General features: G+C 40.8%; 1 protein-coding gene across 2 annotated transcripts in view; it reads right to left on the bottom strand.

Annotated features, from left to right (window-relative positions):
- The window catches only part of GAPVD1 (GTPase activating protein and VPS9 domains 1), a 3238556-nt gene that overhangs the window by 1368311 nt on the left and 1849469 nt on the right, over window positions 1–20776 (bottom strand). For both annotated transcript variants that reach the window (XM_044058337.1, XM_044058338.1), the window contains one exon: window positions 19308–19442. In XM_044058337.1, coding sequence (XP_043914272.1) covers window positions 19308–19442 — 135 coding nt within the window. The remainder of the gene's footprint in view (window positions 1–19307; window positions 19443–20776) is intronic.

The following is a 20776-nucleotide window of genomic DNA, read 5'->3' as shown; positions in this document are numbered from 1 at the left end:
GACAACTGACTTTCTCCAGGCTTTTGAACAGACCATATCAATCAACTTGGGTGGTGATATCACCCAGGCTTGCTGGGGATGAGGACCTGCGTGTCTCTTGTAAGACCTCTTCTTTAGGAGAGGCAGGGATAGGCAAAAAAATCTTGATCTCACCTAGGGACCTGATGTGGTCCTCACAACGCCAATAACTCCACTGATATTAGCCAGGGCCAAAGCCATCACTGTCAAATGGTTAAGCACTGATATGAAAGAAGGGATGAACTCTGTGTCAACTATCAACCCCAATGACTCTGGCATCATTGCCACAAAGGAGGGCTTTGACGATGAGGGATTGAACAACAGCATCCATCTGCACAGGGATCCCAAAAGGTTTGGTGCCTATGTCCATGCCAAAAGGCTCTTGACATCAATCCTCTCAGGACTAGTATGACCCAAACACTGGCACAGATGGCATCAAGGCCAAAAAGGAGGAAGCCTGTGGATCTGAAAACATGGTCATAGATCAATTTGTTGATTACAGAATTCCAGAACTCAGAATGCTGAAAGTGGGCACAGGGAAGGAAAAGTAATGACAGTAAGTGGATCTTCTTCTTCTTCTTCTACTGCCCTAGATACAGAGGGGCAGTGACAATAAACTGAAGCAGAGCCTACACAAAAGGAAACATTACCTTGTTTAAATGAGCTGAGTAGGACTTTGAGACCTTGAGGAGCAGAAGACAGCAACTAATGTTGGTCGAGAAAAAAAGATAGCTTTGGAAGCTGGCTAGCTGTTAAATCCTATGCAGTATATACCCCATATAGCTAAGGCTATTGCAACAGTGATCAACTGTTGAACATCTCCTGTGAGTACAAGATTCCTGATCTCCTTCTTAGAGCACAGTGCATTGTCTCCAAGGAATCCTGGTGAGTTGAATTATGAAGGTCTGGGTGGGAAGACCTATCTGTTGTTCTTGTGACTTTAGGATGGGTGAGTTTTTTTCAAGAATGGAAGGTTAAATTAATCCTACTTTATTCTGCCTTTACTTGTCTTTAAAGTCAATATTTTTCCGGTCCTTTATCAATCTCCTTCTCTTTTTATGTCTTTCTCCCTTTAGCAATCCATTCAATACCCATTTGTTTCTCCTACCTAGGAGAGTTCTGAGGGGGGCGAACCAATAAAGGGGAGGTATTGATGGCAACTGTACGGGGGGGGGGACACAAATAGCCTCCCACTGACTATGAAGGGAGACTCCAGCTACCTACCTACCAGTTTCAGGAGAGAGGCAGGAGGCTTTCTGTAAGAAAGCAAAGTGGCAGCCTGAAACCAAAGACTCAAAATTCTGGACACTGGAAGCTTTGCGATCTGGGAAAAGGTGTCTAAGTAGCAACCTATGAATCCTAGCGTCTGCACTGGATGGAGACTTGACTTCTGGTATCTGACCGTGATCTCCAAAGAACTGCACAACTGTAGTAAGAAGTCCCTGACTCTGACTAACAATGCTCTAATGGGAATGGTTAGGATCCAACTGTGCAGGTAAGGAAAGACCTGAGCCAGGCAGCTATAACTGCCTTTCACTTGGTGAACACTGCGGGGCTGGGGAGAGGGGCAGTGGTGTGACCAAACTGCAGCAGTCTGAATTGGTAACAACAGTTAGGTGTGAAAGCTCCAGTGTCTCATTTTTACATAACTATCCTGCATTTTTACCTTGGTTTTACTTACGTATGATTTGAAATGGTTATTGGATGTGTCGAAGCTTTCAATTAAATGCACATGTTCCTGTGAAATACAACTTCTTTCTAGTCTAGTCCAGTTATTGTACTTCGGAGAATACGTAAATTCTGTCCAAGTGCAAAATCCTCCTGGATTGTGTCTCTGTCATTACATGACAGTAGGCGACCCTTGCTCCTTCCTGAGCAGAAATAATATGGCTGCACTGTCATCTGGAACCTGGTCTATTCTATAAAGGGACCGAACTTGTTCAAATTCATTATTGCCCTGAGGTCCTTGTTCTTCTTTGGAACCAAAAAGAATATTGAGTAGACCCTGGATACTTGCTGGTCTGGTGGGACCTCTTGGATTACCCAATTTGCCAGCAGCTTCTGAATCTCAATGACTGCTTCCCGTCTCTGACAGGGTGAAATATCTGGGAGATGTGAGCAATTCAAATTTGGAACTTCTAAAAATGGAACTGCATAACCTCTGGATATGACTCTTGACATCTGTCTCTCCAAGGTGATGGCTGCCAAAGCTTCCGGGTGTAGAGCCAAACTACCCCTGACTGCCCCCAGAGTAGCATAGTTGGGCAATCCTTCATGACTAAAACTGTAACCCCGATGATGTCGTCAGCACCACGTCTCCACAAAGCTCGGACAACCAAAAGATGAAAACTCAGTTTTATTCCGTACACAAAAAGTTCCAATAATTGCACAACGAGTGGTTAAGCGCTTTCGTCTGCTACACATCAGACTTCCTCAGATGGTACGGAATAAAACTGAGTTTTCATCTTTTGGTTGTCCGAGCTTTGTGGAGACGTGGTGCTGACGACATCATCGGGGTTACAGTTTTAAAGTTGGACCCTTTACATTTAATCCTTCATGACTGTTGAAAGGGCCTTCTGGGGAAACTCTGCTGAAGCCCTGATTCTGTGGACTGGCCCTGCCAATTGGGTGGCATCCATTGTGGTTACACCCCCCATGGAGGGGAATCCTCAAGAGGTGCATCTTGAAAAGACTGCTGTGACTTCCTGAAGAAAAGGCATTTTCTATCTTTTGGTTCCATGAAATGAACCGCTGAGGGGTAGCAAACCATACATCAATGGCAGACATCTTTTCATTATTACTCAATCCTCGTCAAAGTGTCTAACTTTTGGCCCAAACACCATCGATAAATGACACCTTGAAGCAGTCCGCAAAGTTATGCAACCTCATTCAAGTGTGGTGATGCGTAGCAATGCCAGTAATATTTGCCCTGGATGCTCGATCGGCCATACTAGATAGTAACCTCATGGAAATGTTAACTATTGATTTTAAGGTGGACAACTGAGCATCCAGAGACTTCTGAGACAACAGAATGAGCTGAGCCTTAGTAACCCTGATACTTCAGTCACAATATCCCTATGAACCCTGGTCAAGTGAGCTAAAAAATTAATAACCCTTGACACTTCAGTCACAATGTCCCTTTGAAGCCTGGTCAAGTGAGCTAAAATATTTAGTGCCCTCATCACAAATGTGTCAGAGGCATAAGATTGGGGTGGGGGCAGACAAAGTCAGAGTGGATGGTCCAGTGGTCAAACTGAGGAACGGTCTAAGATGCTGATGTAGGAGAAGGGGGGCACCGGTCATACATAATCATCCTCTCTATTGGCAGGACAACATCCTTTCTATAACAACAAAAACTGAAGCTGAAGTGGGCCAACCAGAATCAAAGGATCTTGGATCACAGGATTCCACGGACACCCTGGACTCCAAAGCAGCCAAAGCCTGTCCTGACACTGAGACTGAAGCCAAACTATTGAGGGTGGATGCTCCAAGGGTAAGGGATGACCCTGAAGCCAGAATCATCGAATCTGTCCAAGTGACACCAGCCTTGATGCATCGTCTCTGAGGTCCCTGGGCTCTGACATGGTTGAAGTAGAGGAAACCCAGGTAGGAGCCGGAATTGAAATTGTCCAAGCTGTCAGCTCTGACCCAAAGGAAGGGAACATAACCGGCCTTGAATACCTCAGATCCACAGGGCCACAGGGGAGAAACCAAGCTGAATAAGCCAAAGTATCAGGAAGACAGCCTAGAGCTAAGGGAATGAGGCATAACTGCATCTCTACCTGCAAAACTGACCTTATCAGCTGCTCCAAATCTTATAGGCTGCTGAATGACCTGGACAACTAAGTAGATGAAGCCAATGAAAGGGGCTTTTCAGGCCCATCTGAAATGTAGAGACGCTACTGAACATATCCAAACTGGAGAAGCTCACATCAGAGGTGGAGAAAGAGAGGACACCGGCAAAAACCCCAGTGGATTAGACAAAGAGAAAAGTGACCTAGCCTACCCTGAAGCAGCCCCCTTGGATAGAGTAGGGGTGGGGATGCTCCAAGCAGGAGAGGGAGCTTTACCCAAAATTGGAACCAAAGGCAACTGGCTCTGAGATGTCGGAGCATAAGCTGACAGAGGATCTGAGGGTCTTGGGACCTTCGGATCTGGTGGACTAGGGGATCCAAGACAAAAAAACCTATATATACAGAATAAGTAAACTCCTATACCCAGGTAACAGCACACTAAATAATCTTAACGCTACAGGGAAAAAAAAATACTAACAGCAATCTAAGAGGAAAACACTAAACTCAAACACTAAAAACACTGCAAATACACAAGGCTTGAAACACACACACACACACACACACACACACACACACACACACACACACACACACACACACACACACACACACACAATGCTAAACCTAAGCCTACACTACCTTACCTAAAAAACTGCCCATCACCTATACCTACATATACTCAAACAGTGTAGGGGACATAGGGAATAAAAACATGCTACAAAATGAGCAAAAAAAACATACATTCTATTGGAGCAATGACTGTAGCTGCTGTCTGCAGACTGCAGCAAACTAGATCGGAGGTATTCCTAGTTGAGCAAAGCACTGTGGGTAGGGGATTCTAGCTGAAATCTTTGACATATGGCTGGTCTGGGATCAGAGTGAGACCTGATAACCCAGAGATTGAATCCAGATGGAAAAGACATCATTGGATCTATTTTTCATCAAAAGATATTTGAAAACACTCAAAAACTTGAACTGGCTCGGACATGTCATTGTAGCGACAATGGCAGCAAGGATATCTAGAGAGTTAGCAGGGTGCAGATCGTTAGGGATCAATGGGCGGGTCTTCAGCTGGCAAGAGACTGACTGCTGCCAAGTGAAGGGCACCTACAGTGACTAATCCAATGGTTTCCACTGTCCAGCAATACCAATGTAATTTACCACTTATAAAACTGGCAATAACCTAATACAGTCAGAACGTAATTATTAAAGTCTAATAGAATTCTGAAGAAAAAAACTACAATAAAAGAGCATGAGTAATAATATCCCAAAGGCAGTCAACGAATGGAAAAACAGCTTGAAGAATGACTGTAGGCTGTATACAAGTACTCAAAAGGTGCAAGCACCACTTTAATACGTAAAACAAAAACTGGTTAGCGCTTTCATTTCACAATGTGTACAACTTCATCAGACAAAGTTCACAAATGTCACTTCCTTTATACTTTACCATCCCATTCTCATTGGCTGCCACACATTGATGCTGAATTTAAAATAATTCATACATTAACTAATCAAGTGATGTAAAGGAACCATTACACAATGAAGTCTATACAGCTGGCCAGGTACAAATGAGTGAAGCTCCATCTCTCCCCCATTTTGAAGTTAAAAGCACTGGAAAGGAAAAAAGTCCAAGTGAACACACAGTAATGGGGATATACATATACATATGAAAAATACATAGGTCATAAACAGATCATACAAAAGTGTAAGCAGTTAATTAGGAGAAAGTTTAAAATATGTTTTTGCTTATACAGCTTGTTTTTAAAGAGTAATTTAATTATGCATTAGTGCAAGCAACATTTTAGCAACTCATTGTGTCTGTTGTTTTAATGCTAAGTGTATAGATTCATTGTGTAAAATATTGCACGGTAACTATAATAATCAATCAAAGGAGCTTAGAAAGGATTGTGAAGTGAGACTGGATAAGCAATTCACAAACAGGCAATGAGGGGATATATGTGTTATCTACCAAATATGCAACAAAGTCTAGAAGATTTAGGATCTTTGCCTGGAAGTGTTTACATAGGAATTTTTATATCCCATGTATAAGAATTTTTCCTCAAGTAGAAACCAGATATTAGAGGTGTGATGGGAAAGAAATGGGTAAATAGGAACATATTTTCTGGGAGTGTAATGAGTTGGTAGACTTTAAGGGTTCCCTGCAGACTGCTCTGTCAGAGATACTGGGTGAGGAAATTGGTATAACTAAGGAAATCATTTTTTGAGGTATGATACAGAATCGGAATTGCCTAGACATAGAAAGACCTTGCTGAGTCTAATGATGGTGGCTGCCAAAAAAGCAATTACTAGAAAATGGAAATCAAAGTCTAGACCAACTTTAATAGAAGGAGTGAATACAGTAACAGAGATAAAACAAATGGAACTGGGATCTTTAAGAAAGGGAAGGAGCAAACTACACAGGAAAAAAATGGGAATTGTGGGAACAATATATGCAGAGAAGGAACGAGGTTTAAGAGGCAGGATTTGAATAATGCCATATGATGCTTAACTGACAATGACTGAATAGATTATAAGTGATACATAATGTTTGCAACTACAGTTGTTTCAATGGTGTCTATGATGTATAATGTTTGCAACTAAAGTAGTGTCAATTTGTTTTTCTTTTATATAAATGTAAGATTGCCTATGACATAAGTGATAATTTAATAAAGATGTTTATTGGGGGGGGACCTACCACAGCAGGTCTTTCACTTAGGACTCTCCTGCATCCTTTTCAATTTGCCTACACTCTGGTATCAGTTCTTGGTAGGGAAGGCAGTCTCTAACCTGCAGGTCCAAACTCCAACTTGGCTCATCCCAAGCTATTACCTTTCCCTTTCTAGTTAGTTGCTCCCAATATCTTGGTACTTTTCCAATTTTCACCAATAAATTCTAGTCCCTATTGCCTATTTTCTCTACTGCTACCTGTAGTCATCCCAAATTGAAACATTTATTTTCACATTTTACATGGTAGGCTTAGTTCTTGGAAAATTTTCTGCAACTTTATGAATATAATGTGCTGTATTCTGGTTATTCCCCTTCAGGATCTGCATCCAAAACTTGCACTCTACTTATTTCTTGAACACACCCCCCCTGCTTCATCTTCACCCCTTTCCACTATGAATTATAACCTTCTAGTGTTACGTATGCGAGCTGTAACTGTGTAGCTCTAAAATATTCCTTCAAATCACATAATCCTAAATCAACTTGTTCTACTGGTAGGATCAGTTTATCCCACTTAACTTTTAACCTCTTTCCCTCCCAGGTAAATTCCTTAAACTCCATCATTGTCAACAACTTCTCTGTTAGATAAAAATATGACTGACTCATATACAAAACTAAAAGACTAAAACATTTCACTGATTGTATCTTACTATCCGTATCCATAAACAAAAGCTTCCAGTTTCTCAGTTTTTCTATTATCTTTTAGTTAGTCTCTTCTCACATATCCTTAGCTGCCATAACAGAAGCTATTCTAATCATACTCCTAAATGACTCATCTTATATGTCCCCATAAATGTGGGTATTGCTGAACCATGTCATGAACGGTACATAATTCATCACTACAGCCGTTTGTTTTATGTTCATTAATTTTATATCCCGAAAATACTTGAGACTATCTCAAAATGTTGTATAACACAGAGATACCTTTTGCTGGATTTATAAAATATCATCATCTGGAAATAAAGCATAGTTGGGCGGGTGGCCTGATGGTTAAAGTGTTCGCCTTACAAACACAAGGTTTGAATCTCACAGGGGATAACTGGCTAGGCTTAAAATCGCTTGCAAGGGCAGTTAGCCTAGTACTAATCTATGAACCTATAAAGCAACCTTTTCTTGATTACTATACCAAGTGTATACTTGAATTTCTGAGTCCTTTATTTTTTTTGCCAATGACTTTTTTTCTTTGCCTGGTTCCTCTGTTTAAACACAACTATCACAGAGGTACCCTCCCACTTTAATTCTTGCCTCTGATCCCTCACATTTCCTCCTAATTAACCTTATTATTGTATTAGGGGAATCCAAATGATTTGATTCCCCCCCTCATAAAATCCCAGCTTACTCTGTTGAATCCTTTCCCTGTATCAAAACCAACCAACAGTATTTTCTTACATTCTGCTTACCTTGCGATCAGCAGTGTTCTATTATTACTGTCTAATGTTTGCCTCCCCTATACATAGGGTCATAGGAGATTACTAGGCTAATGGCCCTGGTGCCCTTACAAACCTAGCCAAGAGTTTATCCCTAAAAAGAAACCTCAGTCAGCACATCACCCCTGTCAGTGAGGGACAAACATGGAACCCCTGGAACAAATTTGTGGTTTCCCATCAACTCATCAAGGTTGCACTTGAAGAGGGTCAAAGTAGTACTCTGTTTGACATGTTTGGGAAGTCTATTCCAGATGGGGCAGCCTCTAGAAGACAAACCTGTCTCTCTAGCAGGTTTTGTTGATGTCACATATTACATTTAGGCCTATCAAGCGGGTAATACGTGAAGAGTTAGGCTTATGGATTTGGAGCATCTCTAGTAGGGCAGGGTTCGATATTGCCTTGTACGTGAGACATAGATCACCACTGAACAATCTGTATGATATCGAGTAAAGTGATAGTGATTTCAGCCTGTCCACATAGGACAGGTGTTGGAGGCCATGGATTCTCTTTGTGAGGTATTTCTGTGGCTTTTCCAATTGGTGCAGGTGTTTGGAGAGGTACATACCAAATGGGGTGTTATACTCAAATACAGGTCTAATGAGGGAGGAGTACAGAGAGGCAATAACCTCCTTTTTTCTGGATGCAATCCCTTTACTTATGAGATGAACCAAGTAAAAGGCTTTTCTGACCACTGCCGCCACAAGATGGTCGAATGTGGGACTGTTGTCAACCTGAGTACCCAAGTCTCCCACCATGGGTTGTGTGCTTAGGGGGGTGCCATTGATGTGGTAATCAATAGGGGCAGTGTTTTTGCCGAATGGTATGATAATACTTTTTTTGCATTTAACGTAAGGCCATGACTTTGACACCAGTTATTTGTAGCTGTGAGACCCTCTTGCACTATGTTAACATCATTTAGGGAGTCTATGACAGCACCCAACTTACAATCATCCGCAAACTTGGTCAGCCACAGGTCCTCTGTCTTTGCCTGGACCTTTGAGAATAGATGCCAAATGATAGGGATCCCAAGACAGATCCTGGGGAACACCACTAACAGTTCTGCTGCTTGAGGTGGTGGGCACCTATTTTGACCTTGTGAGTCCTGTGAGCTAGATGGCCACCCATCTGACAAGATATGGATTAACACCAAGTTATCTTAGCTTTTCGATGATGTCGGAGTGGGGGGACTGCGTCAATGGCCTTGGCCAAGGTAAGCTGTATGCACTGACTTTCCCTCATCCAGGGCCTTGGTGACCATCTCAAAGAGGTCAACTAGGTTCAATAGGCAAGATCTGCCCCTGACGAATCCGAACTGAGTGGGGTCGAGTGCTTGGAGATTGCCGATGTCCCTGTTTATGAGAGCCATGATAGTACACTCCATGGCTTTACAGATCAGACTTGTCAACCTAATGGGGCGATAGTTTCCCGGGTCAGTAGTGGCACCATCTATGTGCAAGGGGATGACGATGGCAGTTCTCCACTCTGCTGGAATGAAGCCTGTAATTAGCCTGTGGTTCAACAGGGTGCTCAATGGCGAAGCTAGTTCTTGCCAGAGATGGTGCAGAATACAGCCTGGGATACTATCAGGTCCCATGGAAGCTGTGTTCTTTGTCTTGCATCTGGCCTGTAACACTTGATCTACGGAGATGTGACATGTGGGACAAGTAATGGGGATGTCAACTACGCCTTTATGGGGTGATAAGGGGGTGAAGTTTGTACAAAACCTACCAGCTAGCAGGCTGGCTAAGTCAGCAGGATCAGTGTAAGTAGTACTATTAAGTACTAATTTGGAACAAACTTGGGCTTTGCCATGGAAGTTCCTAACATAACTGAAGGAGGATTTGTGATTTCCTTTTGTTTTAAGCTAGTTTCAACTCATAACTGACTTGGGAGTTTTTCACTAGTGATCTAATTTGCTTGTTGAGGTTGAGGAGGGAGTTTTTCCAATTTGGAATTTGTTCGTTTTTACCCCTGGAAAACAGTTTCTTCCTTTTGTTGCAAAGCCGGTTGACAGAGTGTTTCTTTGAGGAGCAGGTTTTAGTTCCGTTGGGTATAGCTGAGTCCATGCAGTTGTACAGGTGCTTGTATACTGCACTGGCATGTTGTTCAGCATAGTTGTCTGCATACTCTGAGGGGGGTGGTGGTGTGAAGCTGCTGCTACCCTCCCTTAGGAGGATGTAGTCAGCTTTTGAAAAGTTTTTTAGCCTGGTTATGGCTGGGGAGGGGCTGGGTGGGATAGAAACTTCAAATGAGACAAACGGATGATCTGATCTCACCAGGGAAGAACATACTATGGGAGTAGTGCAGCAGTCTCCCATGTTGGTGAGAACCAAGTCCAGTATGTTATCTCCCAAACCCACACTGATCTACATTTATCAATATTGACAACACCTTTGCCATTCTTTTATCTAGTTAACACAAACACTTCATAATCATTTTTTTAAACAAATTGGGTGGGTCTACATGAGGCTGGATCTAAAGGATATTTACCCTTCTGAGTAATACAGCTTCACAGTTTTCTTCCAAGATGATGGTGCTTCTCCTCCTTTTAAAATACTACTAAACAAAATCTTTCAGATCTTTACCACCTTCTTTCTTCCAAACTTCCACAGCAATACCATCTGTTCCTGGAGACATCCCTGCAGATTGATTATACGTCACCATTTTTTCATCTCACCTCTTCCTACAGTAACTTAGTTTTTGAGCCTCACCTGACTCTAATATTGGCATAATTAAGTCTTCCATAAATATTTCCATTTGTGCTCTTTGTTTCCACATAAATTTTCATAAAATTTCCAATATATCTCTAAAGGATCTCTGTTTTTTTTTACTGTCACGGGCTCCATAAGATTGGTAACAATCCTTTCAACTTTCTGCTGCCTACGTCACTCCATTAAAAGTTTTTGTGCTCTGGAGTTATCAAAAAATAGCTGCTTAACAGCAATCTTTCTGAAGTCATTAATATTACCCAAATATTCCTTTATTTTCTGTTTGTCATTCTGCAGCCGTTCCTCTTACTGTTCTGCGAGATTCCCCTTATTCTGCAATACTTTATCCTTCAGCAATCTCTATTACTTCTTAACCATATCTCTCTCACTCTCTCTTGTTTTTACTCCATTTTAAACTCCATTTTCATTTTATCCCACTCACTAGATATTCCTTCAACAGAAATTTCTATCTTCCCCAATAACTCAAAAACAATTTCCACTTACCCATTCCTTAAATTCCTCTCTTTTTAACAGTTAAGTGCAAAAGCTCCATTATCTCATTTTTACATAATTTTTCTGCAATTTTATCTTAGTTTTACCGATGAATGATTTGAAATGGTTACTACATGCATGTCACGGTGGTGCAGTGGTTAGCATTGTCGCCTCACAGCAGGAGGATCTCCGGTTCGATCCTCGGCTGGGGTGCCTTCTGTGCAGAGTCTGCATGTCCTCCCTGTGGTCACGTGGGTTTCCTCCGGGTGCTCCGGTTTCCTCCCACATCCCAAAGACATGCTGCAGGTGGACTGGACACTCTAAATTGGCCCTAGGTGCGAGTGCGTATGTGTGTGTGCCTTCTGTGGAAGGTTGGGCACTGTGACTGGCAACTAGACGCTGTAAAACTCCACTGCCAATCATGAGTGGACAGGTGATCCGCTGTGGTGACCCCTAACCGGGAAAAGCCAAAAGAAGACGACGACTAGATGCATGTCAAAGCTTTCAATTAAATGCACGTTCCTGTGAAATATAACTTCTATCTAGTCTAGTCCAGTTATTGTACATCAGAAAATATGTAAATTCTGTCCAAGTTCCTACTACTGAATTCACATCTTACATATCAAATATATTCATAGATTTCTTCAGAAATCTACCCTCTATTGTTATATTTTCCCCTCTTGGCCCTCCCGATACATCCTCATTGCTGCAAATAAAGTTCTAGTCCGCACCTATAAGCAATATTCCCTGCTGAAAGTTGATTATCACATTTTCTTTCTTAAGCTCCATAACAGCAGTTTCTGACTGAATATAAATACATGCCAGCATAACCCTCCTCCCTTGCTAACAGCCCCTCACTACTACAAATTCAGTATCACCCCCCCCCCCAAGAGATCATTACTACTCCTCTTTTCCTTTGTCTCGGATATTCTGCGGAATATCCTTTCTGAAATCCTTTCTTTGTCAAATTCACATGCTCATTTCTTTCCAAATGTGTCTCCTACAGCATTGCTATTTGCACTCTGAATTTCTTAATTCAGTACTCTTTCCTTTTTGTCTGTACCTGTAAGTCCATTTACATTCCAATACAGACAGAGTCATAACGATACTGTTCCCACTTATACATTAGTTTGTTTTTTTTTTAATTTGTATTTCTAACTTTTGTCTTACATGCACACACTGTTTAGCAGTATGATCTTTTACATGATTGTTTCTTCACATCTCCATTTGAACTTGCATCAAATTTCAAGACTTTGTTTTACCTCACTTTTACCTCACTCCCAACAATGGAGCTCTGGAAGTTAGCATTGTAACTTCTAATGGGCAAAACCTAAGCATTATGATAGAATCAAATTATGGCCTCACATTTCAAGCAAATGTTAACATCTCTGGAACAATAGGGGTTACTAAAGAAGTGTAAATGACAAACTCTTCAACATGAACTATTTTCATAGTGGTCAAATTCCTTAGGTTCTAGGTCTTAAACTGGATTTAGTCACAGTAAACACAGTAACTATTAAGTTGGCAACATTTTGTGCAGAACTTGTATCTCAGCAACCACTCAAGTTGCACACACAATGTCAGCATCATTCTGTTCACCCAGCTGAGAGCTTTCATATCAGACTAAGCAGTTCTGTCTGTGCAACTTGGTTGCAGAGATATTTAGAAAAACACAATTTATGACAATATAAATAAATATTATGCACACAATTACTTTATCTTTAACGGCATTAAACAGAGATCAAATATCAATACAGCTGCGCTTGCCATTTTTGTAAGCTTTAAGAATAAATATTTTAATAATATGTATGCAGCATGGTTCTGGAATTATTAATGCAAATATGGACAGAGATTTGGCACCTACAGACATCAGTAGGATGTAACTGTAGAAACACCTAGAGGCATCACTCGGCTGTAATGAGTTAATGATAACCCTCAAACAAAAAAACTAAATACAAACACCCTACCCCTATAAACTTAGAACAAACACCCAACGATATGCACAATTTTTAACAAATGAAGTTTAACCAGCCAGTTAGGGACAACTGCCCCAAATCGACAGCTGTATCCACAGGCATAATGTTACAGCCTGTATTCAAACATACACAGATTGCAGTCTGTTTTCTTAGCCTTCTTCCCTTCCAACATATGAAAAATGTCTTGCATGCTTTCATCACACACTTTTTTAGTCCTAAAACTGTGCACGGACTATCTTTAAACAAAATTAAATTGTGTACTCTTCTGTTTAATGCATTAAAGTTGCTATGCAGGCTATTATCTCTTATTCATTAACCATAATGCCAAACTTAATTTTTCATTGAACTGCTTGTCATTATACTGTTACATTTTTGCATTTATCTCAACAAACAATGTTCAAAACTTTAAAAATGAATTGCTTGCACATGCAGACAGCTTTTCTCAATGTAAAATGTACAGATACTTGAAGGAATCTTTGTACATTTCACTCAAAACATAATGAACAGAACCCCCCCCTGGCTAACTCTTCAGCAGCAGACCTTGTCTGTCACTGAGAACATTTATTAGTGGGGAAAAAAATAGTTAACACCTTTGAAAATGTAAGATTAGCATTTTCATGATGTTTATCATTTTGCCTTATTTTCAAGCCTGTTTGCTTACAAAATAAACTTCTTCATAACTTAAGCCAATAACATTAATCTAGACAACTAGCCTTGTAAAAATAAGGAAAAGTGTAATCTTAGTTCTACTTATAATCACTACACATCTAAATTCTACCCCACCCCTAATTACATCATTATATTAACACAGACTTGCTTCTGTTTAGCCTTTTTTTTATACTGTAAATTATTTACTTCTTACACGAAAATACTAGTTTAAGTTTAATATCTTTAATGCATACAACAGTCACTGAAAAGATTATCTCCCCACACGTACATTTAAAATATCTCTGACTGAACTATATAAAACTGCTTCACAATACAACAGGCAGTTTATATCATGAAATGTTTTATATAAATTCCAATAAGAACAGCAATTGTTTTGCTTACAGTTACTTCTTTTTCACTTTAATGTATTTTGAATTATTAAAAACATATTGTGGGGTACATGCTTTACAGTCCACATAAAGTTTAACAAAGTCAACCAAAGTCCAGTCTTTTCTCAGCCACTTTTACTTGCAAAGCCATAGTGCACCAATGTGACTGATGGTTTACAATCTCAGATTTAGTCATTAATTTTAGTGTTGCTGGTCTTTTTACTGATCATCTCCATATCCCAACAACAGATGCTGAATCAAGTCCAAGGTACTCCCTGATTCTTTTAGACAATTCCATTTTTTTCTGTCGCAAGCAAACACTGGAAAAAGTACAGTTGTGTACACTTACCATAAACGTAAATGTTCAAGTGTATTCACTGTTGCAGTCATTACATTTGGGTAATCCTGCTGGCAGGTTGCCCTCAGCCGGCCTGAATTCCAAAGTCTTGGGTCCTGCGTCAGCTGCTGTCGCCCCTTCCCTGACGTCAGGTCATCAGGGGTATAAAAGAAACAGCCGATGCCATTTTCCTCAGTTTTTCTTGCCCCAGATGTCAGGTGCCCCCAAAAAGGGTAGGCAAAGTTTATATATATATTCAGAAATACACCAATATAAATTTTACCTTCATCTAAAAGCAAATACACCACATAGGTAGTATAAATCAGAGAAGGAAACATAAGATCCAAAAGAAAAAAGGGGGAAGGCGGGTGGGTAACCTGGACTGCAACAGTGAATACACTCGAACATCTACATTTATGGCAAGTGCACACAACTGTACTATGTTCTTAGTGTTTCACTGTTGCAGTCATTATATTTGGGTAGAGTCCCAAAGCTATGGTTGGGAGGCTGGATCTAGACAGCAGTGAGAGTGGCTATGAGGCCCAGCAGAATTGCAGTGGCAAAGCCTGCCCTGGATTTAGAGTAGAGTGGCAGATGATAATGGTTTGTAAAGGTCTGCACTGAACTCCAAGTAGCCGCCTCTAAAATGTTTCTGGTTGGTACTCCCCTGAGAAAGGCTGCTGAGGAGACTGCAGCTCTGGTGGAATGAGGCCTAATGCCCTTAGGCACTAGTCTGCCATGGTGTAAGTAGCAGAAACGAATGCAGTGGTCTAACCACTTAGAAATGGTATGCTTTCAGATAGGCTTTCCTTGTGATCCTGCAGCATATGCCACTAGTAATTGTTCTGTCTTCCTGAAAGCTTTGGTTCTGTCCAAGTAGAATCTAAGTTATCTGTATACGTCCAAAGAATGCAGAATTCTCTCCTCCTTGTGCTGTGGATTTGGGTAAAAGGTTGGCAGATGGATGGCTTGGTTAAGAGCCACACTGGACACTACTTTAGGCATAAATGTTGGGTTGCCCTCAGGGAGACCCTGTCTGGATGAAAAATGATGAAAGGTTCCACAGCCATGAGCGCCTGTAGCTCAAACTCATCTTGCATAAGTAATTGCTAAGAGCAGAGCTGTTTTCCAAGATGAAACTTCATATCAGCAGTAGCAGCTGGCTCAAAAGGAGGCAAGATGAGCTTTTCCAGGACGTAGTTGAGGTCCCATACAGGTACTGGTAGTCTCCTTGGGGGCCTTACATTTTTGGCTCCTCTGAGGTACTGCCTTAATAAAGGGTGAGAAAAAAGTGGTGGCTCTGCATTGTAATGAGCCGAAATGGCAGAGGCATGAATTTTAATTGATGAAAAAGATAGGCCTTTGTCCAGCATCTCAGTTAAGCATTGCAAAATCTAAGGAACATTTGGTACCGCTGTATCAGTTCCTTGTGCCTGGTTCCAGGCACAGAATCTCTTCCATTTTCCAGCATAAGACTTTCTAGTACTAGGCCTTCTGGCTTCCAGAATGACATCCATCACAGCTTTACTGAGAGGTGTTGTTTGTATGACTACATTATCCGCCATGCTGCCAAGTTTAATGTCCTGAGGTGGCTGTGCATGATCTGATTGTTTTGCTGGGACAGTAGTCGAGGTATTTGAGGTAAGGTCCAAGCTGGGTACAGAGATAAGTTTCTTAGTAGTGGATACCAGTACTGGCGTGGCCAGTCTGATGCAATCAGTATCATCTTTGGCTTCTCCTGTCTGACCTTTAGGAGCACCTTGGGGAGGAGCGGCAGTGGAGGAAAAGCATATACTGATAGATTTTTCCAGCTGAAAGACGGGGTGTCCACTTTCCATGCTTCTCTGTGATAAGTCCTTGTGCAGAATCTTTTTAGTTGGTAATTGAGAAGGGAGGCAAATAGATCTATGTCTGGGCATCCTCATTTCCTTGTTATCATGCTGAAGACTTGTGGATTCAGCTTCCACTCGTGGGGATCCATGAGGTTTCTGCTTAGTTCGTCTGCCAGAGTATTTTCCTTTCCTGGCAGGAATTGTACCTGCAGATGTACTTGGTAAGTCAAAGCTGTGTCCCACAAGGTCATGGCTAGTATGCAAAGGGGGTAAGAATGTGTGCCCCTCTGCTTGTTTATATACCACATGACCGTGGTGTTGTCTGTCTTCATCAGTAGTTGTCCTGGATGAAGTAGGTCCTTGAAGGCTGTCAGGGCATTTTGAACAGCTAACATCTCCTTTTGATTGATATGTAGATGCATTTCGTTTGAGGACCATGTGCCCTGAATGCATCTTCCTGCCATGTGGGCTCCCCAGGCATAGTCTGATGCATTTGTTGTTAGTGTCTGCCTGGCTGGAGGTAATGTGAATGGCTGTCCCTTGTTCTGGTGACAAGCCTTTGCCCACCATCGAAACTCCTGTTGCAGGCAGGGAATGAGAGTAATGACGGTTTCCAGGCTGTGGCAATGTTGAGTCCAAACACTTTTTAGGTACCACTGAAGTTTCCTCATATGCAGTCTTGCATATGGAATTAGTAGGATGCAGGATGCCATGAAGCCCAAAGCCTGCAGAATTTTTCTTGCAGATAACTGGGCCATTGTTGCCAACATTTTGAAATAGGTAGTCAGTTGCCTTTGTTTGTTTGGCGTGAGATAAGCCATCTGGGCAGTTGTATTCAAGCTTGCACCCAGGAATATTATCTCTTGTGAGGGTACTAGTTTTGATTTCTTTTTGTTGACTGTGTACCCTAGGCATGTTAGAAGTCTTTTCACAAACGCCAGATGTTGAAATCGTTTGAATGTAAAGATGTTTAGGTCTGAATACACCCTCAGAAGCCGGTACCTGCTCAGTGGCTCCGGACCCATCTGAGGGATTAGCATCCGAGGCTCCAGTACCTTGAGTATCCAGTGGCATGGCCGACTCCACGTGGGAGTCGGTAGCGGCCTGCGACTCTAAAGTAGCGGGCGTCAGGGGCTGCGAAAGCACCTCACTGAGAACTGGAAAAGAAGCTTCGTCGTCGGATTTAGGCCTCGGTTGTTTTTGTCCATCCTTTTCTTTGCGTTTTTTGTAAACTCCGGTAGTCGGATGGCTATCCGACGACATTTCAGGATAATTAAACCGGTGTCCAAAAAAGTTTAAACAAAATCATACCGACGTTTAATAGTGCGTTGGTTAAATCTAACAAAACCGACAACCAGTAACGTTGTGATCAGGGCCTAGGCAAGGAATACAGTAAGAATGAAAATCCTTATGAGGTATTTGGTTTCCACAAGAAATACAATTATTAACTTTTTCTGACATCGGTCTGGAGCAAGAAAAAGTTTCCCCAATGGGGTACTTAGCTTTATTGAAGACTTCGGACCTGAAATTCAAACATGAAAATCTCAGGAGCCGGCCGACCAGCACTTGCGAACTGCTTCTGCTTCGGGCACCGCATGGCAAGAAAGACTCAGGAAAATGGCGTCGGCTGCTTCTTTTATACCCCTGACGACCTGACGTCAGGAAAGGGGCGACAGCAGCCAACGCAGGACCCAAGACTTTGGAATTCAGGCCGGCTGAGGGCAACCTGCTAGCAGGATTACCCAAATGTAATGACTGCAACAGTGAAACACGACGAACATCGATTCACTAGCAAAGTCTCTTTATGAACTCTGATGCCAGAAGAATGACAGAGTTCCTTTCTGCTTGCTGGCTTGCTTTTTGTCAGAAAAAAACTTCATATTTCCTTCTTAGATTGTTCTGAAGACAACTGGATATAGAAGCTTGAATCGCACATGTGCCTCTCAGCATTCCCTGAATGCTGGAATACATTTATTCACTGTACACCACTGAGAAGAGAAGCAATCATTTCCCACAAATACTCTGCTGTCTCCAATTTTTTTTATACTTTGCCCTTCTGTCACACTTTAGTCAGGATCAATTTTTTCTGCTGGTTACAACTGCATCTTTACTAATATAGGTCTTTGCTGCTTTTTTATGGCCAAAATTGGAGCACATACTCTGTGAGCCCTTTCAATTAACAAATCCTGCTATGGAACACCGGTTCAGTTGCTTATTTATGATTTCATAAAATTAGTACAGTCTGTTCCTTCCAGTTTCTCTGGTACAGGAGAAAATTTCAGGTTTTCCTGTGTACTCTTGAGAAGCCTCATTCTCAGCCAGCAATTTTCTTCATTTCAACCTCTCAGTTGTGCAGTTTTATTAGTTTAACACCTAGTTAAAGCTTCTTCTATTTTTAAAGACTTTTGTTACTTGAACAGATATATTCTTTCATCGATGCTTCATTTATTTTAATCACCTCTGAGTACATTTGATTTATTTTTTTCCCACTAAATTACTGGAAGTCTGCTCTTGAATCCAATCCGACCCCTAACCTGCTTTTTGCTGAACAGCTGCAGAATGCTTCCCAGACCGCGTTTTCTCCTCACCTTTTTTGGATGACTTTCTTTCAGGTTATCCAAATTTCTTCTTTGTTGGCATCTAGACAGTGCACTTACAATAACCGAAATTTTGCCCAAAATCAGTTTCAGTGGCTAAAGTTAAGCTGCTGATCAGTATGCAGTCATCTTGGTTAATCCCAAATACTATGACCTAATATTGCAGAGTTTCCTCCCCAAACAAGATATTTAAGTATAAAAAATTACTAATTTTTCATTCGATTTTGTTCAAATACACTGCATATATGTTACATCTCCAAACCTGTTAAAGATGCATTTCATCATCATTTAATTCACTGCACCAATTACGCATCATTTAGATCTTATAAAAAAAAAAAAAAAAAAGTTCTGAAATCAAAACCTACCTGACACAACACTCAGGCCTGGAGTGCTTGGTCTAGAACTGACCTCCCTTACATCAGTGTCATCAGATGTACTACCCAGCCCTGAGCAGCTTTCTAGTTCTTGCAGTCGTTCCTCTTGTTTCAGGTCAGGAGCCTCTGAATAACAAGAAAAAAAAAAGAGTAGAGTCAGAAAAAGGCTACTTCCAGGTATTTTGTTAGAAGATTTTATAACCTAGCATTAGATCTAACTCAAGCATGTGTGTAAACCAGCAGTACAATCAGTGTGTTTTTTTTTTTTTTTTTTTTTACAATGCACTTAACAGTCATTATGTGCAGAGCTGGTGGCTACAATTGTTACTTTATATTTATTCTCTTCAGGTAGTTAGCAGATGCAGCTTCAGCAAGCACTGTGATGAAGACAGGATGTCCTCAATGCCTGCTTTAAGTTTAAATACGCATCTTAACCTCCAGGTATATATTTAATGCATTAGACCTAGTTAGTAAATGATTTAAATGTGTACAAATATATAACTACACCAGAAATCTTAAATGAAAAAAGGAGAGAAAAACAGAACACACTCGTCTGATCAGAGTAAATGAATTTAAAAAAAAATAACACGGCCCCTCCATCTACTTAAAGGAGAGTGTGGCAATTGTTTTAGGTTATAAAAAGCAGTCTCCAGGGATCCACATTCGTCCCAGAAACTGTTTCAAAACTTTTCAGTAAGAGTGACAGGGCAAATCAATATAACTACTTTGTGTACATTTTGTCAAGGCAAAGTGTTGTGACTTTGGTATCAAGCTTACCGTGGCATTGGCCACCAGCACCACAAAGACTTTTTATGAAATCTGTTCAAAACTCTAGCACTATTAAAACTGCCAAACAGGTATTAATTACTTCCTGTTACATTTTGAAATTAACTTAAGTGAAGGCTGCAATACTCCTTTAACTGTCATGCTTTTCAGAATGGAAGATAAGCAAAACCTATAGTAATAACTTCAGATAATATTTATAAAAGCATGGCAAAGGAATAATGTGGACACTCAGTTTATTATAGCAGATAAAGAATGATTCAAAAATTCATTACAGTCTCAATGATGAGACAGTTTATTTGCTCCAGATGCAAAAGTATCTTCTCAAGTGACATTACTGGGATGGTAACAGTGTTCCTCAAATGAAATTTCAGCATCTAGGAGAAATACAAATGAGATAGTGCCCCCCATATGTCTAAAATGAATTAAACTATTTGTCCTGCAAACAGAAGATAAATGTGCTTTGTACTACTACTTTAACGCAGACAATAAATTTCTTTAAATTCTATAGCACAGGATACTTAAAGAAAACATCAGTATCTAGTTATTTTAAAATATGCAAACGTAATAAGTCAGACAGTTTACTATCATAATCAGGAACTGAAGAATTTTTTTTATTAAAAGATCGAATACATGTGTTGATTTTAAGAAGTTCGTACATAACAAATTTTGAAGGT

Source organism: Protopterus annectens, chromosome 16.part0 (genome assembly GCF_019279795.1).
Source record: "Protopterus annectens isolate FY-2018-M chromosome 16.part0, PAN1.0, whole genome shotgun sequence".
In the NCBI taxonomy this organism is placed as follows: Eukaryota; Metazoa; Chordata; order Ceratodontiformes; family Protopteridae; genus Protopterus; species Protopterus annectens.
This window is presented reverse-complemented; position numbering and strand designations above follow the sequence as displayed.